We start from the raw sequence: 19,801 nt of genomic DNA on the forward strand, positions 1-19,801 counted from the left end.
ACCCTGGCGCTGCTCCTGCGCGTGCCAAAGGCAGCATGCGAGCTGATTTTCGGTGGCACTCACACTGCCCGGGTCCCAGCCACCAGTCAGGGAGGCCTCTGCATTTTAATTTAATTTTAAAAGAAGCTTCTTAAACATTTTAAAAAATGTACTTACTTTATATACAAAAATAATTTAGTTATATATTATAGACTTAGAGAAAGAGACCTTCTAAAAACGTTAAAATGTATTAGTGGCACAGAAAACCTTAAATTAGAGTGAATAAATGAAGACTTGGCACATTACTTCTGAAAGGTTGCTGACCCCTGCCTAGACCATCCTTGACAGATGTTCGTGTAATCCCTGTTCTTAAAAACCTCCAATAACTGGGATTCCACAACCTTCCTTGGTAACCTATTCAAGTATTTAACTATCCTTATAGTAGTAAAAGTTTTTCCTAGTATCTCCTATTTAACCTAAACCTCCCTTGCTGCAGAGTAAGCTGATTACTTCATATCCTATCTTCAGTGGACACAGAGAACAATTGATCATTGTCCTGTTTATAACAACCCTTAACATATTTGAAGACTGGTATGAAGTCCCCCTTCCCTCATCTTTTCTCAAGAGTAAATATGCCCATTTTTTTAACCTTTTCTCATAGGCGAGGTTTTTCTAAACCTTTTATCATTTTTGTTGCTCTCCTCCGGACTCTCTCCAATTTATCCACATCCTTCCTACGGTGTGGCCCTGAAAACTGGACACAATACTCCAGCTGAGACCTCATCAGTGCCAAGTAGAGTGGAACAATTACTTCTTATGTCTTACATACAACATCCCTGTTACTACACACCAGATTAGCCTTTTTCACAACTGTATCACATAGTTGACTAGTATTGAATTTGTGATCCACTCTAATTCTCTGATCCTTTTCTCCAGTACTACTGGCTAGCTAGTTATTCCCCATTTTGCAGTCGTGCATGTGATTTTTTTCCTTTTTAAGTCTAGTACTTTGCAATTGTCTTTACTGAATTTCATCTTGTTGATTTCAGACCAATGTTCCAATTTGTGAAGGTTGTTTTGAATCCTAATCCTGTCCTCCAGTGCTTGCAACCCCTTCCAGCTTGGTGTCATCTGCAAATTTTATAAGCAAATTCTCTACTCCATTATCTAAGTCATTAATGAAAATATTGAATAGTACCAGACAAAGGACAGCCTTCTGAGGGATGCCAACATGTATGTTCCCCTCAGTTTAACAGCAAAATATTGATAATTAGTCTGAGTATAATTTAACCAATTGTGCACTCAGATTACAGTAATTTCATCTATTCTAGACCACATTTCCCTAGTTTGTTTATGGGAATGTCATGTGGGATTGCATTAAAAGCCTCACTAAAATCAAGATATATCACATCTACTGCACCCCCCCTAGTCACGTTAGGCTGCGCAGCCGCCTATTAAGCTCTGCGCAGGGGCTCAGGACTGCGGTGAGGAGTGATGCCTCTTTCCCTTCCCGGATCTGCTGCGGTGCCTCTCCCCACCAGCCCCATCATGGACCTGCCCCGGACTTGCCATGGCCAGGGGACAGGAGCCCCTCCTCCAGCACCAACACAGACTTGCTGCGGCAGGGGAAGAGGTGCCTCTTCCACCCCCCCCCCCACCAGGTGCTGCTGCGAGGAGAGAGCGGTGAGGGGAGTCCTCTCTCCCCGCCACAGCTCCCATGCAGCCTGCACCCTAAATCCTCATCCATGCCCCCCCACCCCCAGCCCACACCTCCAACCAGAGCCCTCACCCCTCCTGCACCCCAACTTCTTGCCCCGGCCCAGAGGGTCCTCCTGCACCCAAAACCCCTCATCCCGGGCCCACTCCAGAGCCCGCACCCCCAGTCATAGTCTTCACCCCCTACACACACCAACCCTCTGCCTCAACCCTGAGGCCCCCACCACACACACATACTCTGAATCCCTCGGTCCTGCCCCCGCCACATGAATTTTGTTATGCGCACTGATATGGAGGTGATGTGTCACACATCACCTCTATATTGGTGTACATAACAAAATGCATTCTGCACGTGCATGGGAAAAATTAGAGGGAACACTGGCCAGTACCCTGTCAAAGAAGGAAACTGATATGGCGTGACACAATTTGTTCTCGACAAATCCAAGTTGGTTCTTATTTATCACTAATTTATTACTTATTTTTCTCTATAGGGCAGAACACAATTTTTATTGTGGTGGCGCCCTGCAGGTAGGGCCCCATTGTGGCACTGTATAAACAGAGCAAAGAGCTGATCCCTTTCCCAAAGAGTTTACAATCCAACTAATTTTTTTTTTTGCCTTTTATGTAACTGCATTCACATTTTCATTTAATTAGTGTTTTGTTTTTCCATTCTCTTGTAGCAACAAGAACATCTATATAACTGTCACCAACAGAACCTTGTTCATTTTCTTCCATTTCTCACATACATTGGTAATAAACAACTTGAAAACTCATTTCACACTGTTTTATGAAAGCCCATTCTGAACCAAGAAACAGTATTTCTCCTTGGAAAGCTGTAGTTATTATTCTAGTCTACAATGCTTACAAATCAAGACTATTCTGAAATCAAATTTAACTTTTTCTGTTCCTTGTCTCTTGCCTCAATATATTGGTACACATACCAGGTTGAACCTAATGTCTTTCTGTCTCTGGACTTTGAGAACAATCACACATAAGAAAATCAGGTGGATCTACAGACAAACTTAAATACCTTTTTCTCAGCTTTGGAAAGCAACGGCTATTATCCACTATTGAGAGAGAATAATTCTCATTTAGGGCAAACGCAGCAGATGATTCTAAACAGACTGACATGCCTTGGCTAGTCTCCAGGACACCCAAGTAAGGCTAACATTATTAGACTGAACTCTATTTTCAATTAGTAAAATCCAATTCAAATCATGGGGTTGGACAAGTGTGGAAAATGAATGAGTTATGTGTATTTTATGAATATCAGATGCATCTCAGTTTATCTGTGTGATATTATCCTCCCTGACTGCAAGAAGTTAAATCAAAGGAGGCTGCTGGAGAAAAACAAACAGGAAAGGAAACAACAGTAAGATAAGGCAGTGGTTCTCAATCCCTGGTCCAGGGATCCTTAGGGGTCCACTAGCATAATCAAGGGGGTCTGTGAACTGATTGGTCCCTCCCAAAGGCGATGCAGGAGGGAAGAGGGAGGGAGAACCATGCAAGGTCACATGTCTCCTCCCCCTCCCACCCCCCAGTTTTCTACTGTCTGAGACTAGGGTTGCCAACTTTCCAATCTCACAAAACCGAACACCCTTGCCCTGCCCCCCTCCCCCGAGGCCCTGCCCAGGCTGTGTTTACCAGGTAGCTCCCGGAAGCAGCTGGCATACCCCTCCAGGTCTTAGGCGCAGAGGCGGCCAGGGGGTTCTGCATGCTTGCCGGTGCCACCTCCTCAGCTCTGACTGGCTGCAGTTCTCGGCCAATGGGAGCTGAGGAGCTGGTGCATGGAGTAGGGGCAGTGCGCAGAGCCCCCCGGCTACCCCTGCACCTAAGGACCATAGGGACATGCCAGCCGCTTCTGGGAACCATGCAGAGCCAGGGCAGAGAGGGAGCCTGCCGCTGACTGGACTTTCAGTGGCCCAGTCAGCGATGCTGACCACAGACAACAGGGTCCCTTTTCAACCATGTATCCCGATCAACAACCAGATGCCTGGCAACTCTAGAGGAGACCCTTCCGGTGGGGTTTCCACAAACTCTGCCCCACAGAGCAGTGGGGATGCGCAAGCCTCAGGACGCCTCTTGCCAGGAAGCTAAGCACTGAGGAAGCAGTGGCTTCCCCAGCGGCTGCACAGACCACATGTCCACAGATCATCTAGCAACACTGTAATTTATCATCAGTGTCAGATAAATTGTCAATATTTTAAATTTGCTGTGTTTTTTGTTGATCTGTTCAAATAATAATAATTTCTCTATAATAATATTTGTGATAACTACTAAAATAACGTGAAAGAAACAAATAATGAGAAACAAAACAATGAAGGGGAATCTGCAGGTTTGTCTAGTTAAGTTTAGGGATCCCTGGTTAAAAAAAGGCTGAGAACCATTGAGGTAAGGTATAGTCCAAGAGAATACCAAGTGTCCCTGAGGAAACAATGGGGAAGCTATTAATTGGGGAATACCCCATGCCTGGCTCCAGCTAGGCTGGGAAGGTTTACTATTCCTAGATCAAAAACCAGGATGGCTGCATTTACACTGACACTTTCAGTGCTAAAACTTTAATCATTCAAGGGTGTGAAAAAACACACCCCTGAGCGACAAAAGTTTTAGTGCTGAAAAGTGCCAGTATAGACAGCGCTTTATCGCCGGGGCTGGCGATAAAGCTACCACCACTCGTTCAGGGTGTTGTTTTTTTTAATTGCCGGGATAACTCTTCCCTGGCAATAAAGCGTGTCTGTGCTGTAACATGGGCAGTGTAGACATACCCAATCAAAAGAGATACTGCCCTAGAGAAGAAAGGGTTTGAATGGGCAGCAGTTGGTGAAGATGGCTCTCTGACAGAGAGAATCACAGAAGATGTGCTACAGCATAGCAGTCTGCTTCTCCCAGGCCAGAAATTGAGACAACTGGGCTGAATGAGACTTACCAAACCTTGCAAAGAAAAATTAAGGGTTAGGTAAGGAGAAATAGGAGTACAGGAGAAATAGGAGTTAAATATGTTTTAACCGTTGACTCTAACTGCTATGTATCTTTGGGTGAATGAATACATAATTCTTCGTTTTGAAGCTACTGTTTTTGAATCACATTAATCAGCCACTGTCACAGGCTCCCAGAGGAAAAGGGTTTATGGGTGCCAAACAGTTGAGCCAACTGGGTTAACACAGATGGTAAATGGGGGTTTGTAGTTCAGATTCAGTCTAAGAGAGTGGTAGGACTGCGCAGTTCTACCCAGAGAGGAGTGAAGTTACAAAAATATGTCCCCAAAGCCATAGACTTGAGAGGGGCTAAACAGGGACTAAAGTTCAGCTCACCCTGTAATTGCGACAATAAGTATAAACAACAGAATTTGGTTTTCAGCTTTCCATCATTAAGCTCTCTCTCTTCATTGGGGGAACACTGAGAAGAACAAGCATCATATTCTGTATTTCTCAAGACGACGTATGGGCTTCGTCAATGCCTTCCTCTTTTAATAGTCATTTTAAAACTAGATTTGCCTCCATCCTATGCAAAGTAGCAGCAAAATAAAAGCCAATTAAAGTCATAGAGTGCTGTAAAATTTTGCTTGAAGAGCCACCAGTGGCACACAGGAAAATGAGAGAGACATTCTGCTATGGTAATACACATAATATTTAGAGAAAATTATTTGGATTTCTTTTGTTGCTACTAGTAAAGAATATTTGCATAAAAATGGAACATTTGTTGCTTGCTGGCTCACGTGCTTCCGGATTCTTATTGGCTCAGTTGTGTGACGCAGACCAGAGCTTACGTCAAACTCTCAGCTATTTGGATATTGGGACATAGTCTAAGTATGGCTCTGTTTAAGTGTTTCTACTTACTGAAAAGTTACATACATACACACACATACAGTATTGCTTCTCATCTATATATCTCAAAGCATTTTGCAGAAGTGTGTATCATTATCCCCATTTTACAGATTGCAAACTGTAGACAAAAAGGATGACTGGAGTCTGTGGGCGCTACCTGTCATAAACAGATAGCTAAGGGTTAATGTCTCTTTCACCTATAAAGGGTTAACAAACAGTGACCTGCAAACACCTGACCAGAGGACCACTCAGAAGACAAGATACTTTCAAATCTCATGGAGGGAAGCCTTTGTTTGTGGGTTTTGGGTTTGGCTTTGTTCTCTCTGGGTCCTGGACGGGACTAGAGGTGCAGCCAGGTTTCTGCCAATCTCCCTGCTACAGTCTCTTATCTATTCAGAATTGTGAGTAAGAAAAAAGGCGGTTATAGTCTTCTGATCTGTTTTCTTATTTGCATATGTGTACTTGCTGGAAGTAGCTTAAATTGTGTTTCTGCTGGAGAAAGTTTCTTTCTATTGTTTATAAGTTGAAAGAGCCTGTAACTTTTTACCATCTAAAGTGCAGAAATAAACCTTTTACTTTTTCTTTCTTTTTTATTAAAAGTTTTGCTTTTTAAGACCTGTTTAATTTTTTTCTCCTAGTTAAGGTTCAAGGGAATTGTATCTGTATTCACCAGGAAATTGGTGGGGAGAAGGGAAGGATAAGTTTTCTCTTTGTGTTAGATTCACGCAGCTTGAATCTGTATGGCCTCTGCGTGAGGTGATTCAAAAAGTTGAATCAGGTGCTCTCCTAGTGTTCCCAGGGCGGGAAGGAGCTGGGAGGGAGAAGGGAGGGGGAAAGGGAATGGTTTATTTCCCTTTGTTGTGAGACTCAAGGAATTTGGGTCTTGGGACCCCCAGGGAAGGTTTTTGGGGGAGACCAGAGTCTATCAGGCGCTCTACTCTAAGTCCTGATTGGTGGCAGCCTATTAGATCTAAGCTGGTAATTAAGCTTAGGGGAATTCATGCTAGTACCCATATTTTGGACGCTAAGGTCCAGAATTGGGAATTATACTTGACACTACCCCAATACAAATAATAAGTAACTTGCCTATGGTTTCACAGAGAGCGAATGACAGAGCTGAGAATACCACTCTGGTCTCCAACTCACAGTCCAAAAGCTTATCCAATGGACCCCACTATTTGCCCAGAACAGACATTCACCACTATGTGGTGATCTGTGTGATATAAATTCCAAATCATACAATACCTTACATATGTCATGCATCTTTAACCTGTTCACCTGCACCTCTCCCTCTAATCTATTTCTACCAAGACTACTTGTAACAATCTAAACTTCTGAATTATTTTCATATAGCAGCCATTTTTGTGTGGAACTGAGATTTTACTGGCACTCATCTGGGATGAACTCCATAATACAAATTACTTCAACTGAAGAATAAATGGTAGAAGCAGATAATCCTGTTTTAATGGAAATAGCATTAGTAATTTTAAAACAGGGAAGAAGAATACAGACTACATAAACAGAATAGTTTCTACAGAAAAGGTTGTTCAATGTTTACCATGAAATCTCAGTAGGACTTTAAACCACTCTCCACCTAACTTGTTTCAACTGCACTTAATTCTGATTAAACAATATGAATGAATAACTACATGCACTCAGATGTGTTTCAAAAGGAAGTGGTTTAACTAAAAGCACAGACTTCACATAGTAAACTGCAAACTCTCTGCAGTGAATTTCCTTAAGTTTATTTGGCATTGTTCCTCCTTTGAGAGCAGATGAGAAGGAGGAAAGTTTTCTCTGGTACAGACTGAGAAGCTGTTCAGCTCCCCGAACCCACAAATTTTTGAGATCCAGAGGCTCTGTGCCTCAGTGCTGCTTCTCTGCCCCCTATAGCCTTCTCTCAGTGCCCAAGTGGACTGAAGGGGTCGAGGTGGTGTGTGAAGACAAAGCACAAGACTGCATTAACTTTAGGCAGAGATTCACCATAGGGGACAGCAAGGGAACAATGACTGGAGATAAACTAGCCCTGAATCACAAGAATGGTTTCCATGGGATCTGGGGTGGGAAATACTGCCAAAGAATCAGCACTTTAAAAATAAAAAAAAACAAAACAAAAAAAGCCCAACAATATGAAAAATAAAACAGGACTCCACTAAGTTTCTGTCCCATCTGTCCAATGAAGTGGAAAAGACAACGTGGTACTCATCTTGTTTTGCCTAAGAATTCATGTATGCAATACATGGATTTATTTTGTTCCAACTTCTACTGTTATACTAATTTTTAAAGCAATACTGAAACGTTATTTCTGGATGCTGCTACAGTTGCCATTTACAATATAACGGTGTGTTGGTGAATAGCACCATAATGGTTGCTATTCACCAGTATAATGGTTTTACACATTTTATTCAAAACATCCATAACATGGCTGCATAACTAAATTTTTGTCCTATAGTTAAGACTCAAAATATTTTTATTTTACATGTAAAACACCTTATCCTAATTAACCTTAATAGTTGTGAATTTCTAAATTAGCTACCAGAAACTCTTAGTCTTTCTTGTACTTTATCTCCTCAAACAACAAACCAGAAAAATTGCAGATTTTTTTACCCAACTGTCAGATTTTCCCCCACTTGGCAGACAGAGCGTGTTTTGCCTCTAACCATTCTTTTTCGTTTTTGGGTAGCTTCAATTATAGAAATGAAGTCACCAGGTAAAATAGCATAAAAACTTCCAATTTCTCAGCAGATTTAGCAATATGCTTCTTTAAGGCAGACTATTTCCTTTAGAAACAGAGTCATCCAACTGACTAACACATAGTCAGAAGTTGCATAGCATCTTTTAAAGTTTTATCTGGAGTATGTCTTTAAAAGGAAACTGAAAAAAACCATGAGCTTCTGCATTATTTTGCAGGACAATAGAACATAAAATCAAGAGGCAAAACAGTTAAGATTTATCTGGATATTTGGAGCACATTCTGTATTGATTATGAATAATCAATTAATTGAAATATTTTAGTTTAAACTAAATAATATTTACCATATCTAAATTAAAACATATTAAAATCCTATGCCATATTATAGAAACTCAAATACCTATTCTGTTAATTAATGGTTACTTAGGTTATTCCTCATCTGAAGTCATTCAGTATTCAAATTACAGTCATGTATAGGCATGTAATAACTCCTTAAATTATCTAAAATTACTAGATGCTCCAGGCATATGTGCACTCTTAATTATACTACAGTACAAACTTGTGCTGAATTCCTCCAATTCCTAGAGCATAGACTATACATCAGAAGTCATAAGCAACAGTATATATGCTACAGCAAGTTGACCAAAACATTGAGGTATATGTTGCAATCAGTTAATTATTAATAATATTGATATTAAATATAAAGACAAAAAAGCACTCTCCGACCTCACATAAATGAACCCAGACCAAGCTACCTACCATTTATGGTTGTGGGAAACTGAGCCATCATGGTCCTGAATGTGCCTTGCTAGCTCTTAGCCATCTGCAACATAAAAACATTGTCCCATTAATAATGCAACAAGGGCAGAACACAGCTTAGTGCTCCTGCTGAGCAGAGGGAATGTCTGTCCTCTTCAGCTCACACTTCCGGAAGCAAACAATGCAGGGCTTCAAGCTGCTACTGAACATACTGAATTTGCATTTGGAAGTTGGTGGGAGATTTCTGTAGGTGGGAGATTATTTGGTATGCAGTACAGTCTTGAACCTAGAATCACATTCTTGAAGGAAAATAGCATTCATTGTACTGCGTAAGATATACACACACACCCCACCACACTGGAACATATACTGTACAGAACAAGGAGGAGGATGGTCTAGACAGACAACCTAACAGATTTTTTTCAGTCCGAACTTCCATGATTTACTTGAATATTTATCAAAATTAAAATTATAGTTGACATACTTGAATACAATACTTCTGGTAATAAAAGAAAGAACAATATTGAAATTAAATAGTTCTAATATTCGATAAATAACTTTCCACAGAACTTACAAAAGCATGATTAGTGGAAATGACCCTGCATACTTCATTCTGTAAAATAACTAGCTCCAATCAAATCATGCAACAGTCTATTTTCCAGCATGTAAACCTGAATATTGTTATAAAGTCAATTATTTTTGTTATATTATCAAAAAGTATCATCATCAGAGCGGTTCTTATATAACATATACTTTCAGAATAATAAATGTTAAAATGCTGCCGGTCACATTTTGTTTTGCTAGTTTGGTCACATTTCAAGAGTATTTAACATTTTATTTATTAGTTCTTTATATTTGCAAAACATTAGCTAATTCTCAAAACATTCCTCAAACTTAGGCACTTTCCTCGTTTTACAGATGGGGAACACCCATAAAAAAAATTAAGGCCTTGGCTACACTGTCGCTTTACAGCGTTGCAACTTTCTCGCTCAGGGGTGTGAAAAAAAATCCCCCTGAGCGCTGCAAGATACAGTGCTGTAAAGCGACAGTGTAAACAGGGCCGCTGCGCTCCCAGCGCTGCAAGGTAATCCCCACGGGAAGGTGGAGTACGTGCAGCGCTGGGAGAGCTCTCTCCCAGTGCTGGCGCTGCGAACACACTCACATTTCAAAGCGCTGCCACGGCAGTGCTCCCGCAGCAGCGCTGTGAAGTTTCGAGTGTGGCCAAGCCCTAAGACAACATACACATGGTACAGCTTCAGATAAAATCATTTTATTTTGACTACTGTTCACTAAGGAGCCACAAAAGCTTTAAATCTGGAAACATTTTTGTAGTAATGGTATGTGATGTGAAATTCTGCATAGCAAAGTGGTAATTTTATTAGGTTAAAATATGAAAAAATACAATAAAAATGTAAGAATGAGCAGGGGGCCAGGGAAGAATCTACTCAGGAAACAGCACTTAGCCAACAATAGCAGAATCCTGCAGAGCAATTACTCATCCCAGTGTTCAGATGCTTCTAATATTCTAATTTCTGTATCACATTTCAGATAACTATTATGCTCACCCTCCTCCTTCAGTGATTACATACCTGTTCAAATACATTTTTAAAAATATTAAAGGCACAGAAACATTTTTTTCTGTATGGTGTAGCTTATTCTGGCATATCTGATTGTTTTACTGGTTGCAAAAAACATGCAGTTGCTTCCAGAAGCATTCAAAAAATTTCCTTGCAGAGTAAAGTGTGTAGTAAATACTCTAATGTACTAAACGGAAAATGTTAGGAATCACTCTGTACCAGGACTCTATATGTATATTCTATACACAATATTTATAATGTAGGCTATACAATGGGCTAATTTTAGATCAAGAATTTGCCTTCATTGATTGGTCTGTGCATTGCATAGCCACATGTTGACTGTGATATATCATCCATCCCCAAATGAGTGAAAACCAAATGTCATAAACAGATAGTTAAGGGTTAATGGCTCTTTTACCTATAAAGGATTAAGAAGCTCAGTAAACCTGGCTGACACCTGACCAGAGGACCAATAGGGGGCAAGATACTTTCAAATCTTGGTGGAGGGAAGTCTTTGTTTGTGCTCTTTGTTTTGGGGGTTGTTCGCTCTTGGGACTAAGAGGGACCAGACGTCCATCCAGGCTCTCCAAATCTTTCTGAATCAGTCTCTCAGGCCTGGTCTACACTAAGCGTTTATACCGATTTTAGCAGAGTTAAAACGATTTAACGCTGCACCCGTCCACACAACGAGGCCCTTTATATTGATATAAAGGGCTCTTTAAACCGGTTTCTGTACTCCTCCCCGATGAGAGAAGTAGTGCTGAAATCAGTATTACCATATCGGATTAGGGTTAGTGTGGCCGCAAATCGACGGTATTGGCCTCCGGGCGGTATCCCACAGTGCACCACTGTGACCGCTCTGGACAGCAATCTGAACTCGGATACACTGGCCAGGTAGACAGGAAAAGCCCCGCGAACTTTTGAATTTCATTTCCTGTTTGGCCAGCGTGGAGTGCTCACCAGCACAGGTGACCGCGCAGAGCTCATCAACACAGGTAACAATGCAGTCTCCTGAGAATTGAAAAAGAGCTCCAGCATGGACCGCATGGGAGGTACTGGGTCTGATTGCTATATGGGGAGAGGATTCTGTGCTAAAAGAACTCCGTTCCAAAAGACGAAATGAAAAAACATTTGAAAAAATTTCCAAGGCTATGATGGGAAAAGGCCACACCAGGGACTCAGTGCAGTGCAGAGTGAAAGTTAAGGAGCTCAGACAAGCCTACCAGAAAACCAAAGAAGCAAATGGAAGGTCCGGGGCAGGGCTGAAAACATGCCGCTTCTACGCTGAGCTGCATGCAATTCTAAGGGGGTTCGCCACCACTACCCCAGCCCTGTCCGTGGATTCCAAGGTGGGGGTGGTAATCTCAGCCATGGCTGAGGATTCTGCAGACAGGGAAGATGAGGAGGAGGAAGAGGACGACGAGCTTGCAGAGAGCACACCGCACTCCGTTCTCCCCAACAGCCAGGAGCTTTTTCTCACCCAGACGGAATTACTCTCCAAGCCCTCCCAAGCCAGTAGCCCAGACAATGAAGCCATGGAAGCGACCTCTGGTGAGCTGTACCTTGTAAATATAAAACATGGTTTAAAAGCAAGTGTTTTTTAATGATTGATTTGCCATGAGGGCTTAGGATGCATTCGCGGCCAGTACAGTTATTGGAAAAGTTTGTTAACACGTCTGGGGGTGGAGCGGAAATCCTCCAGGGACATCTCCATGAAGCTCTCCTGGAGGTACTCCAAAAGCCTTTGCAGAAGGTTTCTGGGCAAGGCAGCCTTATTCCGTCCACCATGGTAGGACACTTGACCACACCATGCATGTACCAAGTAATCTGGTATCATTGCATGACAAAGCCTAGCTGCGTATGGTCCTGGTGACTGCTGGCATTCAAGCAACATTCGTTCTTTATCTCGCTGTGTTATCCTCAGGAGAGTGATATTGTTCATGGCAACCTGGCTGAAATTCAGGAATTTAATTAAGGGGACAGAGATGGCCATTCCTACTGACCTGTTTGCCTGTTGCTTAAAAGAAATCCTTCCTTTCAGGTAGCCAAGCGGAGGGGAGGGGAGGGGGGTAATGGAGCTGAGCTTTTTCGCGTTTGGATAGCAGGGATTTTCCCTGCTACCAGCCTCGTGGTGGGGGATGATTAGCAGTGATCTTCCATGATACCAGCCACGTGGTGGCGGGAGGGGTAAAGCGATCATCCCAGAGAATTGGATGGGGCGGTGGTTTCTTCTGCCGCATGTTAACAGGAAAGAAGCAGCACTGAATGGGCTTTGCTTGATATTTGGGAAAGGAGGGCACTATGCATATGAAGGCTGCAGAAGCCGAAAGACAATGGCTTACCATGGCTGCATGCAAGCTGAATTCTGCTGCCCGGACTTGCGTCTGTGAGATCTCTAACACCAGAGCCACAGGCACTCAATATTAAGATGCAAAATGCGACCTTGTAGTGAAATCACATGTGCTATGTAAGGTGAACAGTGTTGTTCACTGTGAAAGAGTATAACCATTGTTCTGTAAAATGTATCTTTTTAAATACTTCTCTCCCCTTTTTACCTCCCTCATGCAGCTGCACATTTTTCAAGCCTCCCTACTGCATCCCGAAGGCTATCTCAGACAAGGCGGAGGAAAAAAAAGACGTGACATGAAACATTCTCGGAAATCATGGAAGTAACCCGCAATGAAAGAGCTCATCTGAATGAGTGGAAGGACGTGGTCTCAAATTACAGGAAAGATGCCAGTGAACGTGAGGACAGGAGGGACCAACGTGAGGATAGGAGGGACGAACTTGAGGAGAGGAGGGATGCTCGAGATGAGAGGTGGCGGCAGGAAGATCAGAGGTGTAGGCAGGAAGATCAGCGTTGGCGGGATGCAACGCTGGGGCTGCTGCATGATAAAACTGACATCCTCCGACGTCTGGAGGAGCTTCAGGAACAGCAGCAGGGTCACAGAGTGCCGCTGCAGCCCCTGTGTAACCACCCTCACCTCTCACCACGTTCCATATCTTCCTCACCCAGATGTGTAAGAACGCGTGGGGGAAGGCTTCGTGCACTCACCCACTCCACCCCCCTGGACAGCCCAACCAAAAGGCTGTCATTACTTTGAAATATTTTTAGTGGCCTTTTCCTTCCCTCCTATCCTCCTCCCAAACCACACCCGGGATACCTTGTCAGTTCTCTCCCTCTTTTTATAATGACTTTTTAATAAAGAATACATGATTTTTAAATGATAGTGACTTTATTTCCTTAAGCAAGCTGTAATCGAAGGGGGAGGGTGGGTTGTTTACAGGGAATGAGTCAATCAAGGGGGAGGTTCATGAAAGGGAAACAAAACACAACTGTCACACCATACCCTGGCCCGTGATGAAACTCATTTTCAAAGCTTCTCTGATGCGCACCGCTTCGTGGTGTGCTCTTCTAATCGCCGTGGTGTCTGGCTGCGCCTAATCAGCGGCCATAGATTCATAGATTTCAGGGTCAGAAGGGACCAATGTGATCATCTAGTCCGACCCCCTGCACAAAGCAGGCCACAGAACCCTACCCATCCACTTCTAAAACAAACCCCTAACCTATGCCTGAGCTATTGAAGTCTTCAAATTGTGGTTTGAAGACCTCAAGCTGCACAGAATCTACCAGCAAGTGACCCATGCCCCACGCTGCAGGGGAAGGTGAAAAACTTCCAGGGCCTCTGCCAATCTGCCCTGGAGGAAAATTCCTTCCCGACCCCAAATATGGTGATCAGCTAAACCCTGGGCATGTGGGCAAGACTCACCAGCCAGCACTCAGAAAAGAATTCTCTGCAGTAACTCAGATACCATCCCATCCAACATCCCATCACCAACCACTGGGCATACTTATCTGGCAATAATCAAAGATCAATTGCCAAAATTAGGCTTTACCTTCATACCATCCCTTCCATAAACTTATCAAGCTTAATCTTAAAGCCAGATGTGTCTTTTGCCCCCACTACTCCCCTTGGAAGGCTGTTCCAGAACTTCACTCCTCTAATGGTTAGAAACCTTCGTCTAATTTCAAGTCTAAACTTGCTAGTGTCCAGTTTATACCCATTCGTTCTTGTGTCTACATTGGTACTAAGCTTAAATAATTCCTCTCCCTCCCTAATATTAATCCTTCTAATATATTTATAAAGAGCAAGCATATCCCCCCTCAGCCTTCTTTTGGCTAGACTAAACAAGCCAAGCTCTTTGAGTCTCCTTTCATATGACCGGTTTTCCATTCCTCGGATCATCCTAGTAGCCCGTCTCTGAACCTGTTCCAGTTTGAATTCATCCTTCTTAAACATGGGAGACCAGAACTACACACAGTATTCCCGGTGAGGTCTCACCAGAGCCTTATATAACGGTACTAACACCTCCTTATCTTTGCTGGAAATACCTCGCCTGATGCATCCTAAAACCGCAGTAGCTTTTTTAACGGCCATATCACATTGGCGGCTCATAGTCATCCTGCGATCTACCAATACCCCAAGGTCCTTCTCCTCCTCTGTTGCTTCCAACTGATGCGTCCCCAATCTATTTCTAAAGTTCTTATTATTAATCCCTAAGTGCATGACCTTGCACTTCTCACTGTTAAATTTCATCCTATTACTATTACTCCAGTTTACAAGGTCATCCAGGTCTTCCTGTATGATATCCCGGTCCTTCTCTGTGTTAGCAATACCCCTCAGCTTTGTGTCATCCGCGAACTCTATTAGCACATTCCCGCTTTTTGTGCCAAGGTCAGTAATAAAAAGGTTAAATAAGATTGGTCCCAGAACCGATCCCTGAGGAACTCCACTAGTAACCTCCTTCCAGCCTGACAGTTCACCCTTCAGTACGACCCGTTGTAGTCTCCCCTTTAACCAGTTCCTTATCCACCTTTCAATTTTCATATTGATCCCCATCTTTTCCAATGTGACTAATAATTCCGCATGTGGAACCGTGTCAAAAGCCTTACTGAAATCGAGGTAGATTAGGTCTACCACATTTCCTTTGTTTAAATAGTCTGTCACCTTCTCAAAGAAGGAGATCAGGTTGGTTTGGCACGATCTACCTTTAGTAAAGCCATGTTGTACTTTGTCCCAATTACCATTGACCTCAATGTCCTTAACTACTTTCTCCTTCAAAATTTTTTCCAAGACCTTACATACTACAGATGTCAAACTCAGCCTCCCATCCTGCCATAAAGGTCTCCCCCTTACTCTCACAGAGATTGTGGAGATGTCATAAACAGATGGTTAAGGGTTAATGTCTCTTTTACCTGTAAAGGGTTAAGAAGCTCAGTGAACTTGGCTGACACCTGACCAGAGGACCAATAGGGGGACAAGATTCTTTCAAATCTTGGTGGAGGGAAGTCTTTGTTTGTGCTTCTTGTTTTGTTCGTTGTTCACTCTCGGGACTGAGAGGAAGGGGACATCATTCCAGGTTCTCCAAATCTTTCTGAATCAGTCTTTCATGTTTCAAAATAGGAAGTAATAGCCAGGCAAGGCGGATTAGTCTTATGTTTGTTTTCGTAACTTGTAAATGTGTCTTTTTGCTGGAAGGATTTTTATCTCTGTTTGCTGTAACTTTGAACCTCAGGCTGGGGGACGAGGAGGGGAAAGAGTCCCTCTAGTCTATATGAATCTGAGTACCCTATAAAGCATTTTCCATCCTGATTTTACAGAGATAATTTTTACCTTTTCTTTCTTTAATTAAAAGCTTTCTTTTAAGAACCTGATTGATTTTTCCTTGTTTTAGAATCCAAGGGATTGAGTCTAAACTCACCAGGGATTGGTGGGGGGAAAAGGAGGGGGATGGTTAAATTTTCCTTGTTTTAAGACCCAAGGGGTTTGGGTCTTGGGTTCCTCAGGGAAAGTTTTGGGGGAACAGAAGTATGCCAGACACAGACTTCTGTCTGGTGGCAGCGTACCAGATTTCAGCTAGTAATTAAGCTTAAAAGTGATCATGTAGGTCCCCACTTCTTGAACCCTAAAGTTCAAAGTAGGGAAAAAACCTTGACAAGAGCACACAGCAAGCAACAATAACAAAGGGGACACTGGTTTGGCTGAGGTCTGAGCGAGTCAGTAATGTGCACCAGCGTGCCTTTAAACGGCCAAATGCACATTTTACCACCATTCTGCACTTGTTCAGCCTGTAGTTGAACAGTTCCTGACTACTGTCCAGGCTGTCTGTGTATGGCTTCATGAGCCATGGCATTAAGGGGTAGGCTGGGTCACCCAGGATAACGACAGGCATTTCAACATCCTCAACTGTTATTTTCTGGTCTGGGAGGTAATTCCCTTGCTGCAGCTGTTTAAACAGAGTAGTGTTCCTGAAGATGTGAGCGTCATGAACCCTTCCTGGCCATCCCACGTGGATGCTGGTGAAACGTCCATTGTGATCCACCAATGCTTGCAGCACCATTGAAAAGTACCCCTTGCGGTTTACGTACTGGGTGCCCTGGTGCTCCGGTGCCAAGATAGGGATATGGGTTCCATCTATCGCCCCCCCCCAGTTAGGGAATCCCATTGCAGCAAAGCCATCCACTATGACCTGCACGTTTCCCAGAGTCACAACCTTTCGTAGTAGCAGCTTAATGATTGCTTTGGCTACTTGCATTACAGCAGCCCCACAGTAGATTTTCCCACTCCAAATTGATTCCCGACTAACCGGTAGCTGTCTGGCGTTGCAAGCTTCCAGAGAGCTATTGCCACTCGCTTCTCAACTGTGAGGGCTGCCCTCATCTTGGTATTATGACTTTCCCCTGCCCTGAAACGCAAGTCACAAAGTTCCATGAAAGTGCCCTTACACATGCGAAAGTTTCGCAGCCACTGCGAATCGTCCCATACCTGCAAAACTATGCGGTCCCACCAGTCTGTGCTTGTTTCCCAGGCCCAAAATCGGCATTCAATGGCTAGAACCTGCCCCATTACCAGCAGGATCTCCAAAGCGCAGGGGCCCACGGTTTGAGATAATTCTGTGTCCATGTCCTCATCACTCTCGTCACCGCTCTGCCGTAGCCGCCGCCTCCTTGCCTGGCTTTGCAGGTCCCGGTTCAGAATAGACTGCACGAGAATGTGCGAGGTGTTCACAACGTCCACGATTGCAGTCTTGATCTGAGCAGGGTCCATGCTTGCTGTGCTATGGCGTTTGCACAGTTCACCCAGGAAAAAAGGCGTGAAACAGTTGTCTGCTGCTTTCACGGAGGGAAGGGTGAGGCTGTACCCAGAACCACTCGCGACAATGTTTTTTGGCCCATCAGGCACTGGGATCTCAACCCAGAATTCCAAGGGGCAGGGAGACTGTGGGAACTATGGGATAGCTACCCACAGTGCAACGCTCTGGAAATCGACGCTAGCCTCGGTACATGGATGCACACCACCGAATTAATGTGCTTAGTGTGGCTGCATGCACTCGACTTTATACAATCTATTTTACAAAAATGGTTAATTTAAAATCAGAATAATCCCGTAGTGTAGATGTACCCTCATGTTTCAAACTTGTAAGTAGCCAGGCAAGGCGGATTAGTTTAATTTTGTTTTTCTCAACTTGTAAATGTCCCTTTTTGCTGAGAGGATTTTCCCTCTGCTTGATGTAACTTTGAACTTAAGGCTAGAGAGGGTTTCCTCTGGGCTATATGAATCTGAGTACCCTGTAAAGTATTTTCCATCCTGATTTTACAGAGATGATTTTTATCTTTCTTTCTTTAATTAAAAGGTTTTTTTTCTTTGTAAGAACCTGATTGATTTTTCCTTGTTTTAAGATCCAAGGGGACTGGGTCTCGACTCACCAGGGATTGGTAGGGGAAAGGAGGGGGATGGTTAATTTCTCCTTGTTTTAAGACCTAAGTGGTTTGGATCTGTGTTCACCGGGGAATTGGTGAAGCCTCTCAAGGCTGCCAAGGGAGGGGAAAGTTTTGGGGGGACAGAAAGTGTTCCAGACACTGATTTCTGGATGGTGGCAGAATTACCAGATCTAAGCTAGTAATTAAGCTTAGAAGTGTCCATGCAGGTCTCCACATTTGTACCCTAAAGTTCAGAGTGGGGAAAGAAACCTTGACACCAAAGTTAACCAATTATATACTGCTTATATAACTGCCTAGTGAGGAAAGAATTACACAGTACAACTGTTTTTATATAACTCTCTTCACAGTAGTATCACAAGACACTTTACATTCTTTTTTTTAATATAAAAATGGAATTATTTTTTATATTAATTGTTGAAGAAAGAACAGAGGGAGGCAAAAGAGGCTGAAAACTTTCCCAAGAGGATGAGAAAATTAAAATGAATTTATATATTTTTAGGTTGCCTCCAACATCTCTTCCTATGTCCTTAAAATGAAATAACAAAGGACAATTGCTCCCTATTTATAACTTTCCTGCAGAACATAAAGTTCTATAAAACAAGATGCACTTTTAAGAACTGCTAGAAAAGAACTCTAGGCTGAAATACTGCAATAGGATGAGTATGAAGAACCCACCTGAAATCAATGGGGAAAATAAATCCCTCAAACAACCCTTGAGAAAAAAGTCTAAATAAACAGCTAGGCCTTGGAAATGCTGCATAAGTCTAACAGCCTCAGGCTTTTTGGAGAGGACGTGTGCCTGGGGAAAGCAAAAGTAATTTCCAAACTAGAGGGCCCTCTTGGGGAATGCTCTAACTCCAGCCTCCATATACAAAAGTCAAGCTATTGTCAACTCAAGCACCCCACCTGTTCTCAACTGCCAGGTTAAAAACCATGAGGAGAGAGGAAGTCTCTAAGATCCCATCTAACTGCAAAAAGCTAGCGTGTTTTGCGTCCCCATTACAACATGGTACTGCCAAACAACGTTATAGCTGTGTGCATTACAAGACCATACCATATTTCAGCCATGCCTCAAATGTAAGACCTAAGATGCACCAAATCTAAACCCTTAACTTAAGTGATAAGCCAGGTAGGGAAGTGCCCCATGCCTGAAAGTCCTGAGTGTGTGGGAGAAATTGCAACCAGACTTCAGAATGCAGACATGTAAAGGGATCCAGACAGAGTTCTTATGTCTCTGCATCAGCTCTTGGGCCCTATGACCCCTCTTGTGTAGCGCAGTTCCATTAGAGCCAGGCTGCCAGAGTCTTACCAGCCATAAAGATTTCCGAACCCAAAAGCATGGGTGGGGGGGGGGAGGTCTCCCACAATATGAAAGGACAAGACAGCAAACATAAATTCAGCATTGGTCTGTATTAACTCCTGTTCTTCATTTACAGTAACTCCTCACTTAATGTTGTAGTTATGTTCCTGA

At 43.1% G+C, this 19,801-nt stretch overlaps 2 protein-coding genes across 6 annotated transcripts in view; one reads left to right on the forward strand and one right to left on the reverse strand.

Moving 5' to 3' along the window:
- The window catches only part of ITSN2 (intersectin 2), a 125,444-nt gene that overhangs the window by 93,119 nt on the left and 12,524 nt on the right, over positions 1–19,801 (reverse strand). For all 5 annotated transcript variants that reach the window (XM_050950537.1, XM_050950538.1, XM_050950535.1 and 2 more), the window contains exon 2: positions 8,971–9,034. In XM_050950537.1, the coding sequence (XP_050806494.1) occupies positions 8,971–9,001 (31 nt within the window). In that variant the 5' untranslated portion in view covers positions 9,002–9,034. The remainder of the gene's footprint in view (positions 1–8,970; positions 9,035–19,801) is intronic.
- Positions 11,598–19,801, forward strand: part of LOC127049726 (uncharacterized) — a 202,186-nt gene continuing 193,982 nt past the window's right edge. Inside the window, exon 1 of the mRNA XM_050950969.1 lies at positions 11,598–12,098. Coding sequence (XP_050806926.1) covers positions 11,699–12,098 — 400 coding nt within the window. The 5' untranslated portion in view covers positions 11,598–11,698. The remainder of the gene's footprint in view (positions 12,099–19,801) is intronic.

This window comes from Gopherus flavomarginatus, chromosome 4 (genome assembly GCF_025201925.1).
Source record: "Gopherus flavomarginatus isolate rGopFla2 chromosome 4, rGopFla2.mat.asm, whole genome shotgun sequence".
Taxonomy (NCBI): Eukaryota; Metazoa; Chordata; order Testudines; family Testudinidae; genus Gopherus; species Gopherus flavomarginatus.